Source organism: Pristis pectinata, chromosome 9 (genome assembly GCF_009764475.1).
Source record: "Pristis pectinata isolate sPriPec2 chromosome 9, sPriPec2.1.pri, whole genome shotgun sequence".
NCBI lineage: Eukaryota > Metazoa > Chordata > Chondrichthyes > Rhinopristiformes > Pristidae > Pristis > Pristis pectinata.
Window position 1 is genome coordinate 6,129,786 of NC_067413.1, and position 26,136 is coordinate 6,155,921.

At 45.1% G+C, this 26,136-nt stretch overlaps 1 protein-coding gene across 2 annotated transcripts in view; it reads left to right on the top strand.

Moving 5' to 3' along the window:
• The first annotated feature begins 6,052 nt into the window (after positions 1-6,052).
• Positions 6,053-26,136, top strand: part of LOC127574259 (meprin A subunit beta-like) — a 39,336-nt gene continuing 19,252 nt past the window's right edge. Inside the window, exons 1-6 of one of the 2 annotated variants that reach the window (XM_052023100.1) lie at positions 6,053-6,326; positions 11,441-11,459; positions 19,987-20,037; positions 21,467-21,510; positions 21,625-21,703; positions 23,757-23,874. In XM_052023100.1, the coding sequence (XP_051879060.1) occupies positions 6,231-6,326; positions 11,441-11,459; positions 19,987-20,037; positions 21,467-21,510; positions 21,625-21,703; positions 23,757-23,874 (407 nt within the window). In that variant the 5' untranslated portion in view covers positions 6,053-6,230. Of the gene's footprint in view, positions 6,327-11,440; positions 11,460-18,184; positions 18,553-19,986; positions 20,038-21,466; positions 21,511-21,624; positions 21,704-23,756; positions 23,875-26,136 lie in introns of those variants that run through there. The other variant, XM_052023101.1, reaches the window with a different exon arrangement.

The window sequence follows — 26,136 nt, forward strand, 5'->3', positions numbered from 1 at the left end:
CTGATCTCTTTGTATTACATGTATAAATATTGATGCTATATATCAATCTGTATTAAATAAAAAGATTGAAGAAGAAAGAAAGTAGTGCTTGGAAACCATGTGCTGCACAACCAGGCCCCATCACTGGAGTCAAATCGAGGGCCAGCACACGGAACAATGACAGATTAACTGTACTTACATGTGCAAGTTACTGTGGTCGATGCAGAAGTGTAGTGAATATGCTACTGGACTTATAATCTAAAGTCACGAGTTCAAATCCCACCATTTGTTGTATCAGGTAAAAGTAAAATCCAGTATCAATAAATAGTGACTGTGAAACTCCCAGTTTGCCATGAAAAGCCACCTAACTCACAAACGTTCTCGGAACAAGGGAACCTGCCATCCTTATCTGGTCTACCTCTATGAATCTGCACCCTGTTGGTGACCTTTTGAATTATCCTTGGAAGCCACTCAATTCAATAGCAGTCTGCTATTGAGCAATAAATGCTGTTTGCCAGGCTGTGAATGGATAAAGATCTAACCATTTGTCAAAATGTGACTCCAGTCCACAACAGATTCCTCTTCCCCATCTCCAAGGATCCTTCTTCACCTTTATGTTATTTTTTGGTTACTCCATTGGCAATTATGTGATTCACTTTCAAATATACCAGCGTCACACCTCCCTCCATCAGACACTCCTCTTCAGTAACTACTCTCCTCAGAAGGCTAAGGAAGTTCAGCACGTCCCTGATGACCCTCACCAATTTTTATCGATGCACCATAGAAAGCATCCTATCCGGATGTATCACGGCTTGGTACGGCAACTGCTCTGCTTGTGACCGCAAGAAATTGCAGAGAGTTGTGGAGACAGCCCAGTCCATCATGAAAACCAGCCTCCCCTCTATTGACTCCATCTACACTTCCCGCTGCCTCGGGAAAGCAGCCGACATAATCACAGACCCCACCCACCCCTGTTATTCTCTCTTCTCCCCTCTCCCATCGGGCAGAAGATACAAAAGCCTGAAAGCACGTACCACCAGGCTCAGGGACAGTTTCTATCCCACTGTTATCAGACTCTTGAACGGACCTCTGGTACACTAGAAGATGAACTCTTGATCTCCCAATCTACCTCGTTGTGGCCCTTGCACTTCATTTGTCCACCTTCTCTGCACCTTCTCTGTAACTGTAACACTATATTCTGCATTCTGTTTTCTCTTTACTAGCTCCACGTAATTAGGTACAAAATAACCTGTCTGGATTGCATGGAAAACAAAAACTTTTCACTGTATCTCGGTACATGTGACAATAGTAAACCAATGATAATAACCACATCCTCCAGTGCTTGTTTGGCATTAACAGTGGGAGGGACTTCTCAATATTGACAAAACCAATATGTCTTTGGTTTCATTAGCATCATTGCCCTTCCCTTTCAAGCTCCTGTCAAATGTTTTTAAATGAAGGAAGAACAGGTGAACAATCAGGGAGCAGTCTGCTCCTCAAGTCCGAGCATCCGCTCAGTTTGAATGTGTTCGATCTGTATTCGAACTACATCCTTCTGACTCAATTCCATAATTCTCTGCAGCGTATTTCTACACGTTGACGTACTGTAATAAAAACAGAAAATGCTAGAAAATCTCACCAGGTCAGGCAGCATCTGCGGAGAGAGAAACAGTTAATGTTTCAAGTCCAGAACCCTTTGTTAGAACTGGGAAAGAGAGGAGAAACTCGTTAGGGTTCAGTGGCAAAGGAAGTGGGGGAAGGATGGGTAGGGAATATCTCTGATAGGTGAGACTGTATGAGTTAATGGGTGCAGTTACAGCCAGGTTATAAAGTCACAGACAATTAGTCATACAGCATGGAAACGGGTCTTTCTCCTCACCAAGTCCGCACCGACCATCAGACACCCATTTACATTAATCCCATTTTATTCTCCCCATTTTCCCATCAACTCCCCCCAGATTCTACCTCTCACCCACGCACTAGGAGGCAATTTACAACAGCCAATTAACCCACCAACCCGTACGTCTTTGGGATGTGGGAGGAAACCGGAGATCCCGGAGGAAGCCCACTTGGTCACGGGGAGAACGTGCAAACTCTGCAGACAGCAGCTGAGGTCAGGATCGAACCCGGGTCTCTGGCGCTGTGGGCCAGCGGCTCTACCAGCTGCGCCGCCGTGTGTTAATGGCCAGGCCGAGGGACGTAAGGCTGAACTCGTAGAAAAAGGAAAACTGAGCTGAAGTGGTCAGGACTGAAAGAAAGAGTTGAGTTCCCTAAAGTTGGGGAATTCATTGTTGAGTCAGAAAGGCTGTAATGTGTCCAGATGAGGTGTTGATCCTCAAGCTGGCGTCAGGCATTGTTGGAACAGTGCAGGAAGCCATAGAAGGAAAGGTCAAGAGTGGGAGTGGGATGGAGAATTAAAGTGGCAGGCAACAAGAAGCCCAGAGTCACCCCTGTGGACTGAATGCAGGTGTTCCGCAGAGTGATCACCCAATCTGCTTTTGGTTTCTCCAGTGCAGAGACCACATTGTGAACATCATTTATTTATTAACCAGAGAGCTCCAGAGGCAGTTGCGTTACCTGGACAACCCTGGTCTCCATCCTATCACAGACATTCCTTTCCCTTCTCTCTCCAACTTGTTTTCTCACTCCTCCAGTTCTGAGGAAAGATCACTGACCCGAAGATTTAACTCTGTTTCTCTCTCTGCAGATACTGCCTGACCTGCCGAGTGTTTCCAGCATTTTGAATTACTTTATAGATATATTGAACAGCACTGGTATGAGATGTACGCAATATTGTCTCACCAGCGCAATGCAATCTGCTTCTGAAGTTCACTAGAATAAAAAAATTGAAAGCAATAAATAATGTTTGGCAGCAAAAAATATTCTATACTCAAAGGGTTAATCTGTATTATTTCAGCTCCTCGATCTGTGCCAGTGACAAACCCTGTGAACATTTTGCCTAAATAAACAGAACAATATCGTCTCTAACTGCTCCACTAACCCATTGGTTGGATGACCCCACAATTTGTCCCCACAACAACCCTGGCCTCACCATATCAAAGATATTTCCTTTGTCCGATCTGTCCCTCTCCCACCTTCTCTGCAATTTGATGCAAACTTGTTTTCCGCCTTTCTCAGTTCGACTGAGTGTCTTCAACCTGAAATATTAACTCTTTTTCTCTTTCCACAGATGCTGCCTGACCTGCTAAATGTTTCAGATTTCCAACATCAGCAATTTTTAGAAATTTTCTTCCACTATGGAACTTTAAATTTATCAGTAGCAACCGAGGACAATTTTAATCCATTTTTCTTTTGTAAGCAATATTTTAAATGTCAGGTCAGCATTTTCCTTATCTATTTATGTTTGTGGTGAAGAATTAACACAGCAAATGCTCATGAACTTTAATCAGAAATGGCTTTCCAAATTTCACCTGGCATTTACAATGAGTTAATGGAGGTTAATATTTGTCAGTCCTTAAGCAAAGATTAGGCACAACAGTCGGGGAGATAGTCGCTTCTGCTTGATTAGCACAGAATTGTCTACTTGCACTTGTGTGTCTGTAAACGGCAAACAAGTTAGAGAAAACTCAAAGGCAAGCAGGTTCTGTGAGCACACCTCACATGTTTAACTGGAAAAGGAACGACTACTTTGAATGCATATATTCATCACAGAATGAAACAAAATGAAAAATAGAATTTTAAACTGCCTTTCATACAGAGGGAATGCAGCCAGTGACGGGTATGGGGTTCATTATGCCAATGCTGGTTCTTTAATAGAGCTGGCTAAATAATCCCATTCCCCTACTCCGTCCCCTCAGCGCTCCAATTTTTTCCTCATTAGAGATTTATCCAAATCCCGCTTGGAACTTACAATTAAGTTCGCGCCCTCTTTCAGTTTTTCCACAGCTTGCTGTGTGAAAAGCTTTCTATAGGTTTTATTTTAGGTAGTCATTGAGTCATAGAGTTAGACAGCACAGAAACAGGCCCTTCGGCCCAAATCGTCCTGAGCTGGTCCCATTTGCCTGCATTTGGCCCATATCCCTCTAAACCTTTCCTACACATGTACCCATTCAAGTACCTTTTAAATGTTGTCAATGTACCTGCCTCAACCACTTCCTTTGGCAGCTCGTTCCATATATGGACCACCCTCTGTGTGAAAGAATCTTTCCCCTCTCACGTTAAACCTATGCTCTCTAGTTTCAGACTCCCCTACCCTGGGGGAAAAGACTGTGAGCATTCACCTTATCTGTGCCCCTCACTACTTTAGAAACCTCTATAAGGTCACCCCTCAGCCTCCAGGGAAAAAAGCCCCGCATATCCAGTCTCTCCTTATAACGCAAGCCCTCCAGTCCCAACAACATCCTTGTGAATCTTTCCTGGCTTTTCCTAATTCTCTGGCTTCTAGTTGAGCTTTTATTTCAATTCAAATGATCAAAGCTAGGACATTAATTCTGAACAAACTCCTACACTTCTCACTGTTAACCCCAGGGTATTTGCTGGCTGGGTTCAAGTGTAAATAGCAGGAAACATATAGGTGGAATCTTCCATTAATCAGGCTTTGCTTCCTGAGCAGAACTTTTCTTTTTACTTGTCACCTTCCACTGGTGCCTGCGTAGATTTTAGCAAGACCTTAGACAAGGTCCTGCATGGTAGTCTGATCCAGAAAGTTAGAATACATGGGATCCAGGGTGAGATCGCAAATTGGATACAAAATTGGCTTGGCGGTAGGAGGCAGAGGGTGGTAGTGGAGGGGTGTTTTTCAGATTGGAGGCCTGTGACCAATGGCATGCCACAGGGATCAGTGCAGAGTCCTTTGTTGTTTATCATCTATGTTAATGATTTAGAAGAGAATTCAAGTGGTACAATTAGTAAGTTTGCAGATGACACCAAAACTGTTGGTATATTGGACAGTGAAGAAGGTGTCTAGGGTTACAGCAGGATCTCGATCAACTGGGAAAGTGGGCAAAGGAATGACAGATGGAACTTAACTCAGACAAGTGTGAAGTGATGCATTTTTGAAAGTTAAACCAGGGCAGGAGATACACAGGGAATGGCAGGGCCCTGGGGAGTGTTGTAGAACAGCGAGACCTAGGGGTAGAAGTACATCGTTCGTTTAGAGTGACAACACAGGCAGACAGGGTGGTGAAGGAGGTGTATGGTATGCTTGCCTTCATCAGCCGAGGCATTGAGTTGGGACTTCATGTTAGAGTCGTACAAATTGTTGGTTCGGCCACACTTGCCGCATTGTGTGCAGTTGTCGTCACCCAGCTATGGGGAGGATGTGATTAAGCCAGAGGTGATGCAGAAAAGATTCACTGGAATGTTACCTGGACTGGAGGGCTTGAGTTATAAGGAGAGATTGGGTAGGCTGGGACCTTTCCCCCCAGAACAGAGGAGGTTAGGAGGGGACATGATTGAGGTATATGAAATTATGAGGGGTACAGATAGAATGGACTGCAGGAAACTTTTCGCCAGATCAGTGGCAGGTAAAACGAGATGACATAGATTTAGGGTGAGGGGGAAGAAATTTAAGAGGGGGACCCTTCTCACCCAGAGAGTGGTGAGTACCTGGGACACACTGCCTGAGAGAATGGTGGAAGCAGAGTTGCTGACAGCATTTAAGAAATGTCTAGATGAGCACCTAAATTGCTTAGGAATAGAGGGCTATGGACCAAGTGCTGGAAGATAGGATTAATATGGATGTGTGCCCACTGGTTGGTGTGGACATGACGGGCCAAATGGCCTGCTTCCCTGCTGAATGACTCTAGATCATAACTGTCGAGTAACTTAATAAGTTAGCTAACTTAACTACTCCGTCCCCCCAGTCTCCTGACCCCCTGCACGTCCTTCACAAAGTATCATTAAGGCAGGGTTCAGGCCTTTTACACAGTTCATGTCTCGTAATTCAGCCAAGACTAATTGATATTGGATAATAAAAGTTAAACAAAGTGGAAAAGACAAGCATGTGACAATAGATAAAAATAACGTTTGTAGTTAACTCAAGGTTTCTTCACGACACCTGGAATTCAAAGCATCCACCTTTCAAAACGTCAGCGCAGGTGTAAACGTCAAAATAATAACTGGGTGAGGCAACTACCCCAATTCACAACTGGAAGTAGCTAAAGAGAGAATAGCAATCTTCTCTCACTCGTCGTTTCTTTCTGCCAAGACACTTGAGTGCCAAAGTCCTCACTGAAATCAACAACTCGAATGCTAAAGTCCTAAATCAGACAAAGACCGATGCACATCGGATGCTCGTTGTTTGTTGCACATCGGACAGGATGGTTTCCTGGTGTCTCTGTCTGTGCTTCTGCTGCCTTGCAGTTTCTGCTACCCCACTGGCTTTGGTAAGTTTAGTGATAGTGGCTTTATACTTGCAGGCAGTAGCAGCTCGTAATCACTCACCGTTCCTACTTTGCACAGCTTTGCATGAATCTTGTAACCCAGCACTATTCTGCAGCTGAGTGTCTGACGTTGGAGTGAGCTTGGTTCTGGATTGGAGGGGAAGCAAGTTGAACAGTTCCCCTTTAGTCCTGTGGATTTGCTCCACTCCAGTGGGAAGTTTGTTTGAGGTTAGATGGTACTGAGGCAAGAAAGATTGATTATAGTATTGGGGGTGATGGCACAGCCTTGCTTGACACCAATCTATACTGCGTTTGGGTGCGTGGCGGGCCTGCTGGTTAGGGTCAAAACTTGGATACCGTTATATAACAGATACTGTATAAGACAGAGGTACATTTCTGAAGACAACCAGGTTTGAGAAGAATGCTCCACGGTTCTTGTGTCAGTCTTGAGGAGAGACTGGAGAAGCTGGGCTTGTTCTCTTTGGAGGAGAAGAGACTCGGGGTGGGGGGGAGTGGGGGGACCTGATAGAAGAGTACAAAATTACGAGAGGCAAAGTAGATAGATTGAATTCTTACCCCCAAGGCAGAGGTGTCTAAGACCAGAGGGCATCAGTTTAAGGTGAGGAGTAAGAACTTTAGAAGGGATCTGAAGAACTTTCTCACCTATATTGTGGATGGAATTTCGAATGTACTGCTTGAGAAGATAGTGGAGTCAAAGGCAAAGGCAAAGTCGAGTTTAATGTCAAAAACTTACTTGCAGCAGCATCACAGGCACAGAGCATCAGATAAGCAGCATTCACAAGAAAAACATAAATTAAACATAAATTATACACAATTTTTACAAGAAAGAACACAATTAGAATAAAAACAAAGTCCATTTTAGTGCAAAGTGATCAAAGTGGTCATAATGTTGCTATACTGAGGTAGTGATTGGGATTGTGTAGGTTGGTTCAAGAACCGAATGGTTGAAGGGAAGCAGCTGTTCCTGAACCTGGTGGTGTGGGACTTCAGGCTTCTGTACCTCCTGCCCGATGGTAGCTGCGAGGAGATGGCACGGCCCGGATGGTGGGGATCCTTGATGATGGATGCTTGAGGCAGCGCCTCCTATAGATACTATTGATAGTGGGGAGGGATGTGCCCGTGATGTATTGGGCTGAGGCCAAGTCATTGGATGTACTTAAGGTTCTTAATTGGTGAAGGGGTTAACGGTTACGGGGAGAAGGGCGGGAGAAAGGGGATGAAAATAATCAGCCATGATTGAATGGCCGAGCAGACTCGATGGGCCGAATGGCCTAATTCTGCTCCAGTATCTTATTACTGCTCAAAGTGGAGAAGGAGGATTCAGGAGAGAGTGACAACCTTGAGACCAGGTGTCAGGAACACACAGCAGCCCAATGTTAATGCCAGGAGTTCACCACCTCCGAAACTACCCACCTGTCCCATCAAACACATCCTGCGTGGGGCAGAATCTGAGTCAGAATCTGTGTGTCCTGTGCTGGTCTAATCAGAGCCCGCAGGACTGGAGTGGATGCAAGGCAACCTCAATGATACAGGACAGCCCTCCTGCACAACCTTCCTCCTTCCACCCTCTGTCTACGAGGTGGGCCAGGAGGTCACTGCCTGTCCCAGCTCTCATCAAGGTTTAGCTGTTGCAAGAGGGTAGGTGTTTAACTTAGAAGGGAGTGATCTGAAACAGGTTCCCAGTACTAATTCTAAAGCAGTTCACTATTCTTTTTATTTCAAAAATAACTTCATTCATAATAATATATATATTCAAAAGAATAAACACAGTGCAAAATTCTTTACATTCTTAGTGTTATTTGACCGATACATTCAGTAGTGTTAACATGTTTTTGTACGTAGCACCATTGGCACGCATGTGGCCCCTTGGGGCGATACACTCTTCCGTGTTTGAGGGGCTTCCCCACCCGACTCAGTCCCCCACTGTCCAGTGGCGGAAGGAGCCCAGACCGTGCTCCTTCCCCACTGAGCCCTTGCTTTGGCTGCACCGCACTTCAGTACGTCCCTCAGCACGTACTCCTGCAGCCTGGAATGTGCCGGTCGGCAGCATTCCCCTACGGACATCTCGATGTGCTGGAAGACCAACAAGTTTTGGGCAGACCAGAAGGCGTCTTTCAAGTTGTGCTAAAGCAGTTTCTTTTGTGGGATCTGGCACAGCATTTATTGCCAATCCCCAGTTGCCCCTGAGGATATACAAATCCATAAACAAATTCACCGATGACACCGCTGTTGTTGGACGAATCACAGGTGGCGATGAGTCAGCGTATGGGAGCGAGGTAGGACACCTGGGTGAGCGGTGCCACAACAACAACCTCTCGCTCAACGTCACAAAACTAAAGAGCTGATTGTTGACTTCAGGAAGGGGAAGGAGGGTGAACATGCGTCAGTCTACATTGGGGGATTGGCGGTGGGGAGGGTCAGCAGCTTTAAATTCCTGGGCGTTAACATATCAGGTCACTTGTCCTGGGCCCAGCACATAGATACAGTCACAAGGAAGGTGTGCCAGTATTTACATTCTGAGGATGTTAAGGGGGCTCAGCTTGTCACCGAACACTCTGACAAACTTCTACAGATGTACTGTTGAAAGTATCCTGACTGGTTGCATGCATCATGGTCTGGTACTGCAATTCGAATGTGCAAGAACGTAAGAAGCTGCAGAGAGTAGTAGACTCAGCCCAATACATCACGGGCACATCCCTCCCCACCATCAGGAGTATCTACAGGAGGCGCTGCCTCAAGCATCCATCATCAAAAATCCCCACCATCCAGGCCGTGCCATCTTCTCACAGCTCCCATTGGGCAGGAGGTACAGAAGCCTGAAGTCCCACACCACCAGGTTCAGGAACAGCTACTTCCCTTCAACCATTCGGTTCTTGAACCAACCAGCACAATCCCAATCACTGCCTCAGTTTAGCAACACTGGGACCACTTTGCACTACAATTGACTTTTTTTTTGTTCTAATTGTGTTTTTTCTTGTAAAAATCGTGTATAATTTGTTTATGTTTTTCTTGTGAATATCGTGTATCTGATGCTCTGTGCCTGTGACGCTGCTGCAAGTAAGCTTTTCATTGCACATGTGCATATGACAATAAACTCGAATTTGACGTTGACTTTGAGAAGTAGTGGTGAGCTGTCCTCTTGAACTTCTGCAGTCCCATGGTGCTTTTGGGGAGGGACGTGCAAGGTTCAGACCCAGTGACAATGAAGGAGCAGCGATATATTTCCAGGATGGTGTATGACTTGGAGGAGAACCTGAAGACAGTGGTGTTCCCAAGTGACTCTTAGCCTTGTGTATCTTAGCGGTGGTGGCTACAGATCTCGGAGGCGCTGTCGGAGTAGCCTGGGCAATTAACTGCTGTGCATGTTGAATGGTTGCTGGGATGGATTTATTATCCACGGAGGAGAAATTAAGTAGACTGTCCAATACCCTGCGTTTAGAAGAATGAGAGGTAGCTCATTTTATCTCACTTTTACGGTGTTTGACAGGGTAGATCATGATGGTAGGCATCATGGGTGGTACAGACCTTGTGGGCCGAAGGGCCTGTTTCTGTGCTGTACTGATGCTATCTGATGCCATGTGCCTGTGATGCTGCTGCAAGTAAGTTTTTCATTGCTCCTGTGCACACATGGACTTGTGCATCTGACAATAAACTCAACTTTGACTGTTCCATGTTCTATGAAGATGTAAGGAAGGTGTTTCCACAGGTAAATGCAATAAGGTAAAACATCAGCATACAAAGCACTGGAGGAACTCAGCGGGTCAGGCAGCATCTCTGGAGAGAAAAGGACAGTCGACATTTCGGGTCGAGACCCTTCATCTGGAGTAAAAGATCAGCCATGATCTTATTGAATGGCAGAATAGGGGGAAGGGGCCAAATTAGCTGCACTGTTTCTTATGCTCAGTGTCATAGATAGTTTCTGATTGTTTGGTGAGCCCCTCACCTCAGGGATCAATCTTGTGAATCTGCATTGCACTATCTCCTACGAAAGCACACACTTTCGAAGGTCCAGAGACCTAAACTACCTGCAGTTCTCCAGCTGAGTCTCCCCAAGGAGCTGTTCAATGATTGAAAAAACTGGAAATGCAGACAAAGCTTATGAATACGTAAGTGAACATATGTGTAAATGCTCACTGCAGATGGAGACCAATCTCTCTCTCTGGTCTCCAGCCTCATCATCTCTTAATCTCCCCCAATACTGTATATACCAGACAAAATTATCTTAACAAGTGTACACAAGAGATTCTGCAGATAGAAACATAGAAACATTGAAAACCTACAGCACAATTCAGGCCCTTCGGCCCACAAATCTGTGCCGAACATGTCCCTACCCCAGAAATTATTAGGCTTACCCATAGCCCTCCATTTTTCTCAGCTCCATGTACCTATCCAAAAGTCTCTTAAAAGACCCTATCGTATCCGCCTCCACCACCATTGCCGGCAGCCCATTCCATACACTCACCACTCTCTGAGTAAAAAACTTACCCTTGACATCTCCTCTATATCTACTCCCCAGCACCTTAAACCTATGTCCTCTTGTGGCAACCATTTCAGCCCTAGGGAAAAGCCTCTGACTATCTACCCGATCAATGCCTCTCATCATCTTATATACCTTTATCAGGTCCCCCCTCATCCTCCGTCGCTCCAAGGAGAAAAGGCCGAGTTCCCTCAACCTGCTTTCATAAGTCATGCTCTGCATTCCAGGCAGCATCCTTATAAATCTCCTCTGCACCCTCTCTATGGCTTCCACATCCTTTCTGTAGTGAGGTGACCAGAACGGAGCACAGTACTCCAAGTTGGGTCTGACCAGGGTCCTATATAGCTGCAACAATACCTCTCAGCTCCTAAATACTTACAGGAATCTGGAGCAACACACACCAAATGCTGGAGGAATTCAGCAGGTCAGGCAGCATCTATGGAGGGAAATGGACAGTTGATGTTTTGGGTCAAGACCCTTCATCAGGACTCAAAAATCAGGACCATTTATCCTTCTCAAGCTGAAATCTTGAATTGTGCAGTGGATAATGTGTGCTGTTGTTACAATTGGCATATTTCTGTTTGTCTCTAACCTCCATCTTCTGGTTTGTTTTTGATAGCCAACCTCACGAGAGATAGGTGAGTTTGATTTTCCTTTTTCGCTGAACATGGTCGGATATTTTATATACAAGCACGAAAAGTTTCAGAAGTACCTCAATAACGTCAGTCCAGAAATAATTCAACGTGCCTCTTGGGCACACCTAAACCATCGGTCGCAACCTTACTCTCTCAGTCCATGTGTGAAAACTTTCCCCCAACCTCTGTGCCTACTCCTTAATTCCTATTCCTTAATCTTTGGGCAACACCAGTTTTATAACCAATCTCTCTCTCTGGTCTCCATCCTCGTCATCTTTTAATCTCCCCCAGTGCTACAACTTCCTGCCATCTCTGCTCTTTTCCAATTTTAACCTCTTGTACATCTCCCAAATGAAATCACTTTGTCATTAGCTGCAAAGATCCTCATCTCCGCAGATCCCTTCCTCAACCTTTCCACTGCTCTTCCTCTCTTTCCTCAGTTGTCATCATTAAACCTACCTTTTTGAGTGAGCTTTCCATAACCTGCCCTCATAGTGTCTAGGTATCTACTTTTGTTAAATAACTTTCCTGTGAAGGTGATATAAAAATGAAAGTCAATGTTGTTGTATTGTCCTTTAGCTTTTCATCTTATCAAATGAATAATTTATGAATCTGCTTCCGGTAGTGTAGCGGTAGGCGTAACACTATTACAGCACTAGTGACCTGGGTTCAATTCCGGCCGCTGTCTGTAAGGAGTTTGTACGTTCTCCCCATGTCTGCGTGGGTTTCCTCCGGGTGCTCCGGTTTCCTCCCACATTCCAAAGATGTACAGGTTAGGAAGTTGTGGGCATGCTGTGTTGGCACTGGAGGTGTGATGACACTTGCAGGCTGCCCCCAGAACACTCTACGCAAAAGATGCACTTCACTGTGTCTCAATGTACATGTGACTAATAAACCTACCATATCTTGTCTTATCTTATTTTAGATAATGCTCAATGAAACCACTTCATTGTAGCAAGCACTGTGAACTGCTTTGATATACCAGTGTTTACAGAGTGTTGTTGGATTATTATTTGATCGATTTGCCCTGGAATCTCATCTTCACAGTTATCCTGCTTTCCGTCTGAGCTCAGTTATTGGTCTCATATCCAGAGGCCAGGAGTAATACCCTGGGCCATGACTTTGAATCCCACCACAAAAGCTGGGCAATTTACATTCAGTTAATTAAATAAATCCAGGATAAAAAGTTGGTACGTCACCATGAAATTACTGGACTGTCTTAAAAGACCATTGGGTTTGCCTACCTTTGGAAAGAGAATCTGCCAACATATCTGTTCATGGAGTCAAACAGCATGGGAACAGGCCCTTCAGCCCAACTGGTCCATGCTGACCAAGATGCCCCATCCAAGCTAGTCCCATTTGCCAACATTTGGCCCATAGACTTTGAAACGTCTCCTATCCATGTACTTATCTAGATGGCTTTTAAATGTCACTAATGTGTCTGTCTCCATCACTTCCTCTGGCAGCTCATTCCACAGACACACCACCCTCTGTGTAACCCTGTTGCCCCTCAAGTTCCTATTAAATCTCTCCCCTCTCACCTTAAACCTGTGCCCTCTAGTTCTCGATTTCCCAACCCTGGGAGAAAGACTGTGCACATTCACCCTAGCTATGCCCCTCATGATTTTATACACCTCTATAAGATCACCTCTTTTAGTCTCCTCTGCTCCAAGGGATAAAGTCTCAGCCTGTCCAACCTCTCCCTATAACTCAGCCCCTCAAGTCCTGGCAACACCCTTGTAATTCTTTTCTGCACTTTTTCCAATTTAATAACATCTTTCCTATAGCAGGGTAACCAAAACACAATACTCCAAGTGAGGCCTCACCAGTGTCCTGTACAACCGCACCCTGACCTCCCAACTTCTATATTCAGTGCCCTGACTGATGAAGGCCAGTGTGCCAAATGCCTTCTTCACCACCCTGTCTACCTGTGACTCCAACTTCAGGGAACCATCTACCTGATCTCCAAGGTCCCTCTGTTCTACAACAATTCCCAGGGCCCTACCGTTCACTATGAAAGTCCAAAATGCAACATCTTGCACTTACATGAATTAAACTCATAAGAACATAAGAAATAGAAGCAGGAGGAGGCCATCTGGCCCGTCGACCCTGCTCTGCCATTCGATAAGGTCATGGCCGATCTGGCCGTGGACTCAGATCCACCTCCCTGCCTTTTCCCATAACCCTTAATTCCCTGACTGCAAAAATCTAGCTAACTGTGTCTTAAATATATTTAACAAGGTAGTCTCTGCTGCTTCCTTGGGCAGAGAATTCCACAGATTCACTACTCCCTGGGAAAAGCAGTTTGTCCTCACTTGTGTCCTAAATGTATTCCCCCGGATCTTGAGTCTGTGTCCCCTAGTTCTAGTCTCACCTACCAGTGGAAACAACCTTCCTGCCTCCATCTTATCTATCCCTTTCATAATTTTACATGTTTCTATAAGATCCTCACTCATTCTTCTGAATTCCAGCGAGTATAGTCCCAGGTGACTCAATCTCTCCTCATAGGCTAACCCCCTCATCTCCGGAATCAACCTGGTGAGCCTCCTCTGCACCACCTCCAAAGCCAGTGTATCTTTCCTCAAGTAAGGAGACCAGAACTGCATGCAGTCCTCCAGGTGCTACCTCACCAGTACCCTGTACAGTTGCAGCCTAACCTCCCTGCTCTTAAGTTCAATCTCTCTAACAATGAAGGCCAACATTCCATTTGTCTTCTTGATAACCTGTTGCACCTGCAAACCAACCTTTCACGATTCATGCACAAGCACTCCCGAGTCCCTCTGCACAACAACATGCTGCAATCTTTCACCATTTAAATAATAATCCGATCTTCTATTTTGCCCTCTACTCACTTAACCTATGTATATCTCTCTGCAGACTCTCCGCATCCTCACAATTTGCTTTTCCGCTCAATTTAGCATCATCAGCAAACTTAGATACGCTACACTCGGTCCCCTCTTCCAAAATATTAATGCACATAGTGAACAGTTGTGGGCCCAACACCGACCCCTGCGGCACCCCGCTCACCACTGATTGCCACCAGAGAAACACCCATTTATCCCAATTCTCTGCCTTCTATTGGTTAACCAATCCTCAATCCATTCTAATACATTACCCCTAACTCCGTGCATCCTTATCTTCTGGATAAGTCTTTTATGTGTCACCTTTTCGAACGCCTTCTGGAAATCCTAGTATACAACATCCACCTGTTCCCCTCTATCCATTGCACTCATTATATCCTCAAAGAACTCAAATAAGTTTGTCAAACAGGACCTGCCCTTCCTGAATCCATGCTGTGTCTGCCTGATGGAACCACTTCTATCCAGATGTCTCGCTATTTCTTTCTTAATGATAGCTTCAAGCATTTTCCCCGACTACAGACGTTAAGCTTATTGGCCTATAGTTACCTGCCTTTTGACTACATCCTTCTCTAAACAGTGGCATGGCATTCACTGTCTTCCAATCCGTTGGGACCTGCCCAGAGTCCAGAGAATTTTGGTAAATTATCACAAGTGTGTCTACTATAACTTCCACCATTTCTTTCGGTACCCTGGGATGCATCCCATCAGGACCAGGGGACTTGTCTACCTTTAGGCCCACTAGTTTGCTCATCACTACTTCTTGAGTGACAGCGATCATATTGAGGTTCTCACTTCCCATTGCATCCATAACATCTTTATTTGGCATGTTAGACGTGTCCTCCACCGTGAAGACCAAGAAAAAATAGTCATTCAAGGCCTCGGCTATTTCCACATTGCCCAGTATTAATTCCCCCTTCTCATCTCCCAAGAGACCTACGTTCACTTTAGCCACCCTTTTCCGCTTTATATAATTATAAAAACTTTTACTATCTGTTCTCATATTTTCTGCTAGTTTACTTTCATAATCTATCTTCCCTTTCCTTATTGCTTGCTCAGTGGTTCTTTGCTGCTTTTTGAAGTTTTCCCAATCTTCCTCCTCTATCTCATTTATGGCCTAGCACCTTATTGTCTACTTGGACTGCACTTTATCAGTAGCTGTTACACTTTATTTTGTATTCTATTATCGTTTTACCTTATACTACCTCAATGCACTGTGTAATGAATTGATCTGTATGAACAAGATGCAAGACAAGTTTTTCACTGTACCTCGACCAATTTACTTAGTTCCCTCATTCAAATCATTGATAAAGATTTTGAATAGCTAGGGCCTAGCACTAATCCTTGTGACAGCCCTGTAGTAGTCACAACCTCTCAAACTAAAAATGACATGCTATTACTACTGTTTCATTTCCGTTAACCAGTCCTCAGCTATGCCAGTATATTACCTCCAATCCCATCTGCTCTAAGTTTAACAATTTGTTACGTGGCACCTCATCAACAGCCTTCAAGTCCAAATAGATCACTATTCTGCTAGATGCAACTTGAAAAACCTTTGAATCACAGCTTGGTACAGCAACTGCTCTGCCCAGGACTGCAAGAAACTGCAGAGAGTTGTGGACGCAGCCCAGCGCATCACGGAAACCAGCCTCCCCTCCTTGGAGTCTGTCTTTACTTCTCGCTGCCTTGGTGAGGCAGCCAGCGTAATCAAAGACCCCACCCACCCAGGACATTCTCTCTTCTCTCCTCTTCCATCGGGTAGAAGATACGGAAGCCTGAGAGCGCTTACCACCAGGCTTAAGGACCGCCTCTATCCCACTGTGATAAGACTACTGAACTGTTCCCTTATACAATGAGATGGACTATGACCTCTACTCCTGGCGACTTTGTATGCATGAGCTTTTAGCCTGATGCCTTCTTTTATTTCCTTAGTTATCCGAGGCTGGCTCTCCCCACCCTTACCATTCATCTGTCATTCCTCGGCCTACTTACTCAGCTGATCAAGATCCCCCTGTAATTTTTGATAGCCTTCTTCACCGTCAGGCATTTTTATGTGACTCCAGACCCACAGCCCTAAGACTGACTCCTAATTGCCTTCTTAAATGGCTCTGCAAGTTGCTCTGTTCAGTGTAATTCATAATAAAGGCTGCTGCATCTCATTAATAAACAAAATTAAGTTCCTCATACGTCAAATTATCTTGGTTATTTGACTCCACAATCTTAACAGTGATGAGGCAAACAGAGTGTGCCCTGTATTTCCTGACTGTAATTTGGTCTCTGATTCCAAGAAGGTTTATTTTGAGTCTTTGTTAGATCTTCTGTTAACCAAGAACGCAATTGTTCATTGGCCGGTCAAACTGGAAGTGGGGTGAGTCACCACTAACTGGGTGGCCAATAGGAATAAAAGCTGCAGTGACGGTGCTGAAACCCGAGAATAGGCAAATCTATCTCTCGAATCAATTACTTAGATCATGGGAGCAAAGAATTGCTGAAAGATATCGGAAATTAGTCACAGAAGGCAGAAAAATGCCGCGAAATGACTGGCTGAATTTAACTAGCAGCCTCTACTGACAAGCAGGAAACCAACTGCTGTGCAGTGAAGGAGCCATTTCAATAGCACATCTGAAGTTCCTTGCTGCTAGTTAGTTCCCTGGGGTCCCGAGTGGGTTTATCATTAGCAGAAGAGGTGCCAGGGAGACCAACAACACTAGTGGGTCCTTCAACAAAACTAGAACCTGTATTTACATCATTCAATACTTCCCGTGCGCACTGCAGATGCCCAGTAAAGGAATGCAAACTGATTTGATGGGTCACCTGTTTCCAGTATATGATCCCTTTGAAAGAGGATCGGATATAAAAGCAGGAGGAGACGTGCTTCAGCTCCACAGCGCACTGGTGAAACCACATCTGGAGTAATTCCTGCAATTTTGGATTATTTGGGAAGGGGTGTACTTGCATTGGAGGTGGTTCAGACTCACTAGGATGAAGCAATTGCCTTGTAAGGAAAGACTGAGCAGTTTGGGTCCATATTCATTGGGGTTCAGGAGAAATGAGAGGTGATCTTCTTGAAACTAATAAGATTCTGTGAGGGATTGACAGGGTGGGTGTTGAGAAGTGGAGCGTGTTCAGAATAAGAGGGGAACTTCTTCCCTCAGGAGATTGTGAATTTTCTCTACTCCAGAGAGCTGTGGAGGCAGAGCCATTGAATAGATTCAAGGTGACGTTGACAGGGAAGGAAGGACTTTGGGTAAGAGGCAGGGAAGATCAACTGAGCTCCAGATCAGCTATAAATGTGTGAAATGTTGGAGACACAAGAGAGACCGCAGATGCTGGAATCTGGAGCAAAAAACAAACTGCTAGAGGAACTCAGCGGGTCAGGCAGCGTCTGTGGGGGGAAATGGACAGTCAACGTTTCAGGTCGAGAACCTTCATCCCGACGTAAGAGATGCAAATGCTGGAATCTAGAGCAACACCCTCTCGATAGAATGGATCGGGATCAATGGATTCACCCTCCTGATGAAGGGTCTTGACCGGAAACGTCGACTGTCCATTCCCCCTCCAGATGCTGACTGACCTGCTGAGTTCCTTCAGCAGTTTGAGTTCTGTATTAAATGGTGGATCAGACTTGAGCAACCACATGACTTACTCCTGCTCCCATTTCTTATGTTAAGTAGGTGAAGCATGAATGAACTTCCAGACCAGGGGATTTTCATTCCAATATTTTCACAATTGTCACAAACCAGCAACAAAAGAAACACACTGAGCATGATTCAGTGTTAAAAACTATTTTATTAATGACTACTTATGGTAATACGTAAAATAAAAGTAAAAATGTTAGTATGTTAGAATTCAAGAATGTTAAACCTCGAACGTTAACCCCAAAACTAAACTCTTCGTGTGTGTGTGTGACAAAGTCCAAAACTCCCAGTTCCTGAATGGTTCTTAAAGTTCAGTTCCGCAAGCCATAAGGTGAAACATGAGCAAGGGCTTCTTCAACAACCACCGTTGTCTGAAGATAAGTGTAGATGTAGAAAAACATAGAGAGAGTACATACGAAATCCAAATGTTCCACGATGGAACCCAAACGACACTTCAGTGTTTACTCGGTAGTGACTTCCTCACCCCGAAAAGCATCCGAACCGTGGTCGTCCACACACAAATACCTGTTTCCTTCTACAGGTCAGCAACAAAGTGAACTCCACCGGATTACTTCCAACTTCCATACATGGATTTCAGTGGTAAACACAGTTATTGTTTCTCATCCATCGATAGAGAAAAACAAGCAGGCTGGTGTCTCTCTCCCTTCTCTCTCTCTCTTTCTTCTTCTTCTGACTTCTTCAACAACGTCATTACGTCCTTTATCTTCTATTGACGTAAGCACGCCCCACACACACATACACACACACTCTCTATCTTAAAGGGACTTTCACTGAGTCCGTAACTATGTTGCATTGACTAATTACAACATAGAACATAGAACAGTACAGCACAGGAACAGGTCCTTCAGCCCATGATGTTGTGCCAAACTAATTAACCTTGTAATTAAATATCTAACTAAACTAATCCCTTCTGCCTGCACATCCCTCCATTCGCTGCACATCCATGTGCCTATCTAAGAGCCTCTTAAACGCCTCTATTTATCTGCCTCCACCACCACCCCTGGCAGTCCATTCTAGGCACCCACCATTCTCTGTGTAAAAAAGGTTGCCCCACACATCTCCTTCGAACTTACCCCCTCTCACCTTAAATGTGTGCCCTCGAGTATTAGATATTTTGACCCTGGGAAAAAGATACCGCCTGTCTACTCTGTCTGTGCCTCTCATAATCTTATAAACTTCTGTCAGATCTCCCCTCAGCCTCCAACAACAAATTGCATTAATAAAGCCACATTAATCTGGGTCAGCATCCTTTAACAACAGGTTGACATTGACTTTTTCATGAATTAAGCGATTAATACTTAATAAGCAGTGATGATAGGATGTCCATTCAGATTCTTCGTAGCACAGGCTTGTTTCCAAGTTCACCTTGGAACGCCATCAAGACCAATGGCAAGTGCAACTTTAAAATGGGACTGGCTTAGATGGGCATCTTGGTCAGCATGGACCAGTTGGGCTGAAGGGCCTGTTTCTGTGCTGTGTGACTCTATGAGAGAAACCTTAAACTTTCTGTATAAAGTACATCCAGCATTGAAAGGGAAATAAAAATCAATGTTTAAAGTTGTTACATTCTGGAAGATGATCCAACAGACACTTTCAAAAGGGAATTGGATGAAAACTTGAAGCAAATGATTCAGAGTTGAGGGAAATGGGGGCTGGAACAAATAGCAAACTGCTGGAGGAACTCGGTGAGTCAGGCAGCATCTGTGGAGGGAGATGGACAGTCGACATTTCAGGTTGAGACCCTTCATGTGAGCAGAAAGAGTAGAGGGGAGATAGCCAGTATAACGAGGTGAGGGGAAGGGGTGGAGCCAGAGCTGGCAAGCGATAGGTGGATCCAGGTGAGGAGGGGGGATTGGCAGATGGCGGAGGGAAGAAGCAGCAGAGGCTGGGAGTGTGTCCACTCTTTCAAAGCACTGACACGGGCAGAGGGTCAGAAATCATTTTCTGTGCCGCGTAATACTCTCAGCGTTGAAAAAGATGACTGAAGAAAACCTGTTTCTGCTTCTCATTTAGAAGTGGATGTCGACGGCGGATTAGATCAAGACATATTTAACATAAATGAAGGTAAGTTTACGTCCTTTTTAAAAAATATATTCGTTCACGGGATGTGGATGTTGTCAATATTTATTCTCGGTGCAGATTAGTAAAAAACAGATTATGGGAGTTTGCTTTGCTGAAATTGGCTGGAACATAACAACAGCAATTACACTTCAAAATGTGCTTGGGACATCCTGCAACAGATGTGAAAGTTGCTGTGTAAATACAAGCAGTTCTTTCTTCTGGGAGGCATTTTATTCAGCTTGATTCCCACATCCCCTGCTGTTCAGGGTTTGTCTCTCACTCACTAATTGTCCAGTAGACTCTGCTTGGCTCTGCTGAGCTAGACAGCTAATCATTTCTGGCTCCCAGTCTGCGCTGCACTTTCTATCTGCAGCGGGCCCTGACTGATTGCAGGCAAGGAGTTCACAGCCGCAAACAAACGCTGACTTCACTGCTGGTTCAGCTTCTCTGCTTCACAGTTCTATTTCGAAGAAACCTGCTGCGATGGAACAATCTTCATCGTTACCTAATTTTCAATAGAGTTACCAGAACCTGTAGCACAGAACTGGTTCACTTCTCCATCCTGCGTTTATCCTGCTGACCCTTAAACCCATCACCACTACTTGCATCAGCTGGTCCCAGTGCAGCAAGCTCCACATTTTAATCACAATGTAGGCAGAGCTCCCGTTGGATTTACCGGTGACCATGTCGTGTGTTTATGGCCCTCAGTTCAAAACCCCCCGCCACACACACACACACACACACACACACACACACACACACACACACACACACACACACACACACACACACACACACTATAGATAAGACTATTGAACGGTTCCCTTATACAATGAGATGGACTCTGACCTCACGATCTACCTTGTTGTGACCTTGCACCTTATTGCACTGCACTTTCTCTGTAGCTGTGACACTTTACTCTGTACTGTTATTGTTTTTACCTGTACTACCTCAATGCACTCTGTACTAACTCAATGTAACTACACTGTGTAATGAATTGAGCTGTACGATCGGTTTGCAAGATAAGTTTTTGACTGTGCCTCGGTACAAGTGACAATAATAAACCAATACCAATACCAAATACACACACACACACACACACACACACACGGCAGTATCTCCTCTGTCATTGAGTCATACAGCATGGAAACGGGCCCTTCAGTCCAACTCGTCCAGGCTGACCAAGTTGTCTACCTGAGCAAGTCCCATTTGCCTGAATATGGTCCATGTCCCTCCAAGCCTCTCCGATCCAGGAAGCTGTCCAAGCGCCATTGCTTTAAAGCCCTTTGTGAGGTTCTCATTTAACCTTCCCTCTTCCAGACAAACAGTCTCAGTCTGTTCGACCTTTCTTGCTGGATATAACCACTCCATCTCAGCACCATTTTCTTCTCCACCTTCCCCTCTGCCTCTAATGTGTGTTCACTCTCTGCAGAACTTGGACTGAATCTCATAGAAGGAGATATCAGACATGATACGGTAAGCTCATGATGGTTTTTCTTGTATGTTGAGGGAGGCAGAAAGTTTACAGAAACTTACTCCACGTTTTGCTGTGAAGATGACTGATTTGCTTTCTGTTTGCTTTGAAATTAGCCCACTGACAGAAGCGCAATCGCCAATGACGAATACAGATGGCCAAAAACAGTTCCATACTATCTGGAAGATAGTTTAGGTGGGTACGAATATGGATTGAAATCTAATTATTTTGTTACTTTAACCCACATTGCAGTTATCTGCTTTGTCTAATGCTGCCTGGATTAGAAGGCATGAGCTATAAGGAGAGGTCGGACAAACTGGGGTTGTTTTCTCTGGATCATCAGAGGCTGAGGGGAGACCTGATAGAAGTTTATAAATTTATGAGAGGCATGGATAGGGTAGACAGTCTGTTTCCCAGGGTAGAAATGTCAAATACTAGAGGACTTGCATTTAAGGTGAGAGGGGGAAAGGTTGAAGGAGATGTGTGGGCCAAGTGTTTTTTACACAGAGAGCGGTGGGTGCCTGGAACGGGCTGCCAGGGGTGGGGGTGGAAGCAAATACGACAGGTGTTTTAGAGGCTTTTAGACAGACACATGAACATGCAGGGGATGGAGGGATACGGATCATGTGCAGGCAGAAAAGATTAGTTTCATTCGGCATCATGGTCGGCACAGACATGGTGGGCCGAAGGGCCTGTTCCTGTGCTGTACTGTTCTGTGTTCTACGTTCTATCTGTATTCATTTTACATTACTAATTTACAGATTTATTTTGTGTATCAACTATTGCAGAATATTAGATACACAACTAAGGATTCCATTACACACTTTTAGCATGACTTTATGGCTCAGATGATGTAAATGCTGGTTACATGAAGCATTTTATAATTAGTTTCAGAATTCTAACCTTTGTACTTTTTGTTTGACTAATACTATCGGCCAGCTCAGTGATCTTAATGGTCATTGACTGTCCAATTGTACAATTCGATGAATTTCAGCTGCACCTCCCTGCCGTGGTCCAGTGAATCCCAGTAAGCAGGATCAGAGCACTGCTGAGTCCATAAAATATAGGAGTAGAATTAGGCCATTTGGCCCATCGAGTCTGCTCCGCCATTCAATCATGACTGCTTTATTTCTCAACCCCTTTCTCCCTCCTTCTCCCCGTAACCCTTAACCTCCTTACCAATCAAGAACCTATTAATCTCTGCCTTAAATACACCCAGTGACTTGGCTTCCACAGCCCTCTGTGGCAACGAATTCCACAGATTCACCACCTTCTGGCTGAAGAAATTCCTCCTCATCTCAGTTCTAAAGGGGCATCTATTTATCCTGAGGCTGTGCCCTCAGATCCTAGACTCTCCCACTACTGGAAACATCCTCTCCATGTCCAGTCTATCCAGGCCTTTCAATTCACGGTAGGTTTCAATGAGATCCCCCTCATTCTGACCTCCATCAAGTACAGGCCCAGAGCCATCAAACTCTCCTCATATGTTAAGCCTTTCATTACTGGGATCATTCTTGTGAACCTTCTCTGGACCCTCTCCAGGGCCAGCACATCCTTCCTTAGATACGGGGCCCAAAACTGCACACAATACTCCAAATGCGTCTGACCAATGCCTTATACACCCTCAGCAGTACATCATTGCTTTTATATTCCAGTCTTCTCAAAGGTACGGTGACTTCAGACCTCAGACCAAGAATATAATTCAGGACCTTTGGGTCGATGTCACGAGTACAAAAGCCACTGACTTTGACCCAAAGGTTCTGAATTAAATTCTGTGGCTGCTGGAAATGCTCAACAGGTCAGGCAGCATCTGTGGAGAGAAACAGGACAAATGTTTTGGGTTGATCAACAGTCTCCAGCTGAATCTTATTCTGCACAGACTCTGAGTTTAAATTCCATGACTTGGGTTTTCATTGCAAACTTAATTTAAAATCAATCACATCAGGAGGGAGTTGAGAGAAATTGGTGGGGTTTTGGAGCTCATTGTCAGAAGGGGGCTGGAGGCAGAAATACTAAACTGTACCTGGATGAGCCCTTGAAGAGCCATGACCTACAGGGCCAAAGACCTGGAGCTGGGAAGAGGGATAAACCTAAAGCCCATTCTTGGCTGGTATGAACACAATGGGTGGAATGGCCTCTTTCTATGCGGCAAAATTCTACAGTTCTGTGACTCTGAAGTTGTTTTATTCCCAGGATGAGGTTTGCGACGGCAATCATTTAAAATTTGATGCTCTTGACTTTCCCACAGATGTAAATGCTAAAGGTGTCATCCTTAAAGCATTTGAACAATACCGCCTTAAATCCTGCATTGACTTTAAACCTTGGAGTGGGGAAGCTAACTACATCTCTGTATTCAAAGGGAGTGGGTAAGAGCGCGAGTTAGTATTCCTCACATTTTTCTTCTGAACACAGGTAAACTTTCTTCATTTCTTTTCCTGCTTTTAACCCTCAGTTCCTTGGGGTTGATAACTAAGTACATATCTCGGACACCACTGCTAACACATGGCAAGGATTTTCTTCTGTTCATTCATGGCATCTGGGCTTTGCCAGCAAGCCGTGCATTTATCGCCCTTGGGAACATGGTGGTGAACCGTGTTCTGCTGTGAGCTGGGTTGCCTCCCTGCAATAAAACATCACACAAGCGTCGATTGAGGCCATAGATAGGGTCAATGTGCACGGTCGTTTTCCCAGGGTTGGGGAATCGAGAACTCGAGGGCATAGGTTTAAGGTGAGAGGGGAAAGATTTAATAGCAACCTGAGGGGCAACTTTTTCTTCAGGAGGGTGGTGAGTATATGGAACGAGCTGCCAGAGGAAGTGGTTGGGGCAGGTACATTAACAACATTTAAAAGGTACTTGGACAGGTATGTGGATAGGAAAGGTTTGGAGGGACAGGGGCCAAATGGGACTAGCTTAGATGGGAATCTTGGTCAGTGTGGACCAGTTGGGCTGAAGGGCCTGTTTCCATGCTGTATGACTCTATGACTCTACGAATGCACCCACCTATCAGTGATGGGCAGTAGCCAGTCACCTCTGCCTGTTCTCCTAGTTTGCTGTTCACTGATTACATCACAAGTACGTGGGCTCAATGCCAACCTTGGTAGTTTTCCAACCACACAATTTCATAAAACGTTCCCATGTGTGTGGCCCAAACTGCTGCCAAATGGAGCTTGATTGTCTGCCCCACATTTGTTTTTTCCCCAAAGAGTTGTGCTTGACTTACAGCAAAGGGGGAGCAGGGGGCATTTGGCCCTGGAACCTAATCCACCATTCAACAAGATCATGGTTGATCTCATAGTCCTAGAAACACATCTATGGTAACCATAAAGTACTTATCTAATCCCATTTACCAGCACTTGGTCCATAGCCAATCATGCCTTGGCGATTCAAGTGCTCATCCAGATGCTTCTTAAATGTTGCGGGGGTACCTGCCGCCACCACATTGTTGGGCACTTTCCAGATTTCAACCACCTTATGGGCAAAGAGATTGGAGCATAGAATATAGATCAGTACAGCACAGGAACAGGCCCTTCGGCCCACGACGTTGTGCCCAACTAATTAAGCTAACGACGCCCAATTACACTAATCCCTTCTGCCTTCACGTGGCCCATATCCCTCCATGCCCTGCTCATTCATGTGCCTGTCCAAGAGCCTCTTAATTGCCTCTGTCGTATCTGCCTCCACCACCACCCCAGGCAGCACATTCCAGGCACCCACCACCCTCTGTGTAAAAAACTTGCCCCACACATCCCCTTTGAACTTTCCCCCTCTCACCTTAAATGAACGCCCTCTGGTATCGAGGGCATGAAGTATCTGGTTTCTTCCTCAGATCCCCTCTAAACCTCTTACTCCTCACAAACCCAGGCCCTTGGGTTTGGCATGCAGGCCTTCATCAGTCAGGGCGTTGGGACGTTATGTTGCAGTTATACAAGATGTTGGTGAGACTGCACGAAGTATTGAGTACACTTTTGGTTGCCCTTTGACGGGAAAGACAGCATTAAACTGAAAAGAGTGTAGGGAAGACTTACATGATGCTGCCAGGACTCAAGGGCCTGAGTTATAAGGAGGGGCTGGGTTGACTAGGACTTAATTCCTTGGAATGTAGATTGAGGGGTGAGCTTGTAGATGTGTATAAAATAAGATAAGATATCCTTATTAGTCACATCTACATCAAAACACACAGTGAAATGCATCTTTTGCGTAGAGTGTTCTGGGGGCAGCCTGCAAGTGTCGCCACGCTTCCGGCGCCAACATAGCATGCCCACAGCTTCCTCACCGGTACGTTTTTGGAATGTGGGAGGAAACCGGAGCACCCAGAGGAAACCCACGCAGACACGGGGAGAACGTACAAACTCCTTACAGACAGCGGCTGGAATTGAACCCGGGTTGCTGGCGCTGTAATAGCGTTACGCTATCTGCTACACTACTGTGCCTGATAGATAGGGTGAACGCACATAGTCTTTTCCCTGGGAAGGGGAATTAAAAATTAGAGGGCATAGGTTTAAGGTGAGAGGGGAAAGATTTAAAAGGGATCTTAGGGGCAATTTCTTCATGCAGAGAGTGCTGTGTACATGGAATGAGCTGCCAGAGGAAATAGTTGAGGCAGGTACATCAACAATATTTTAAAGGT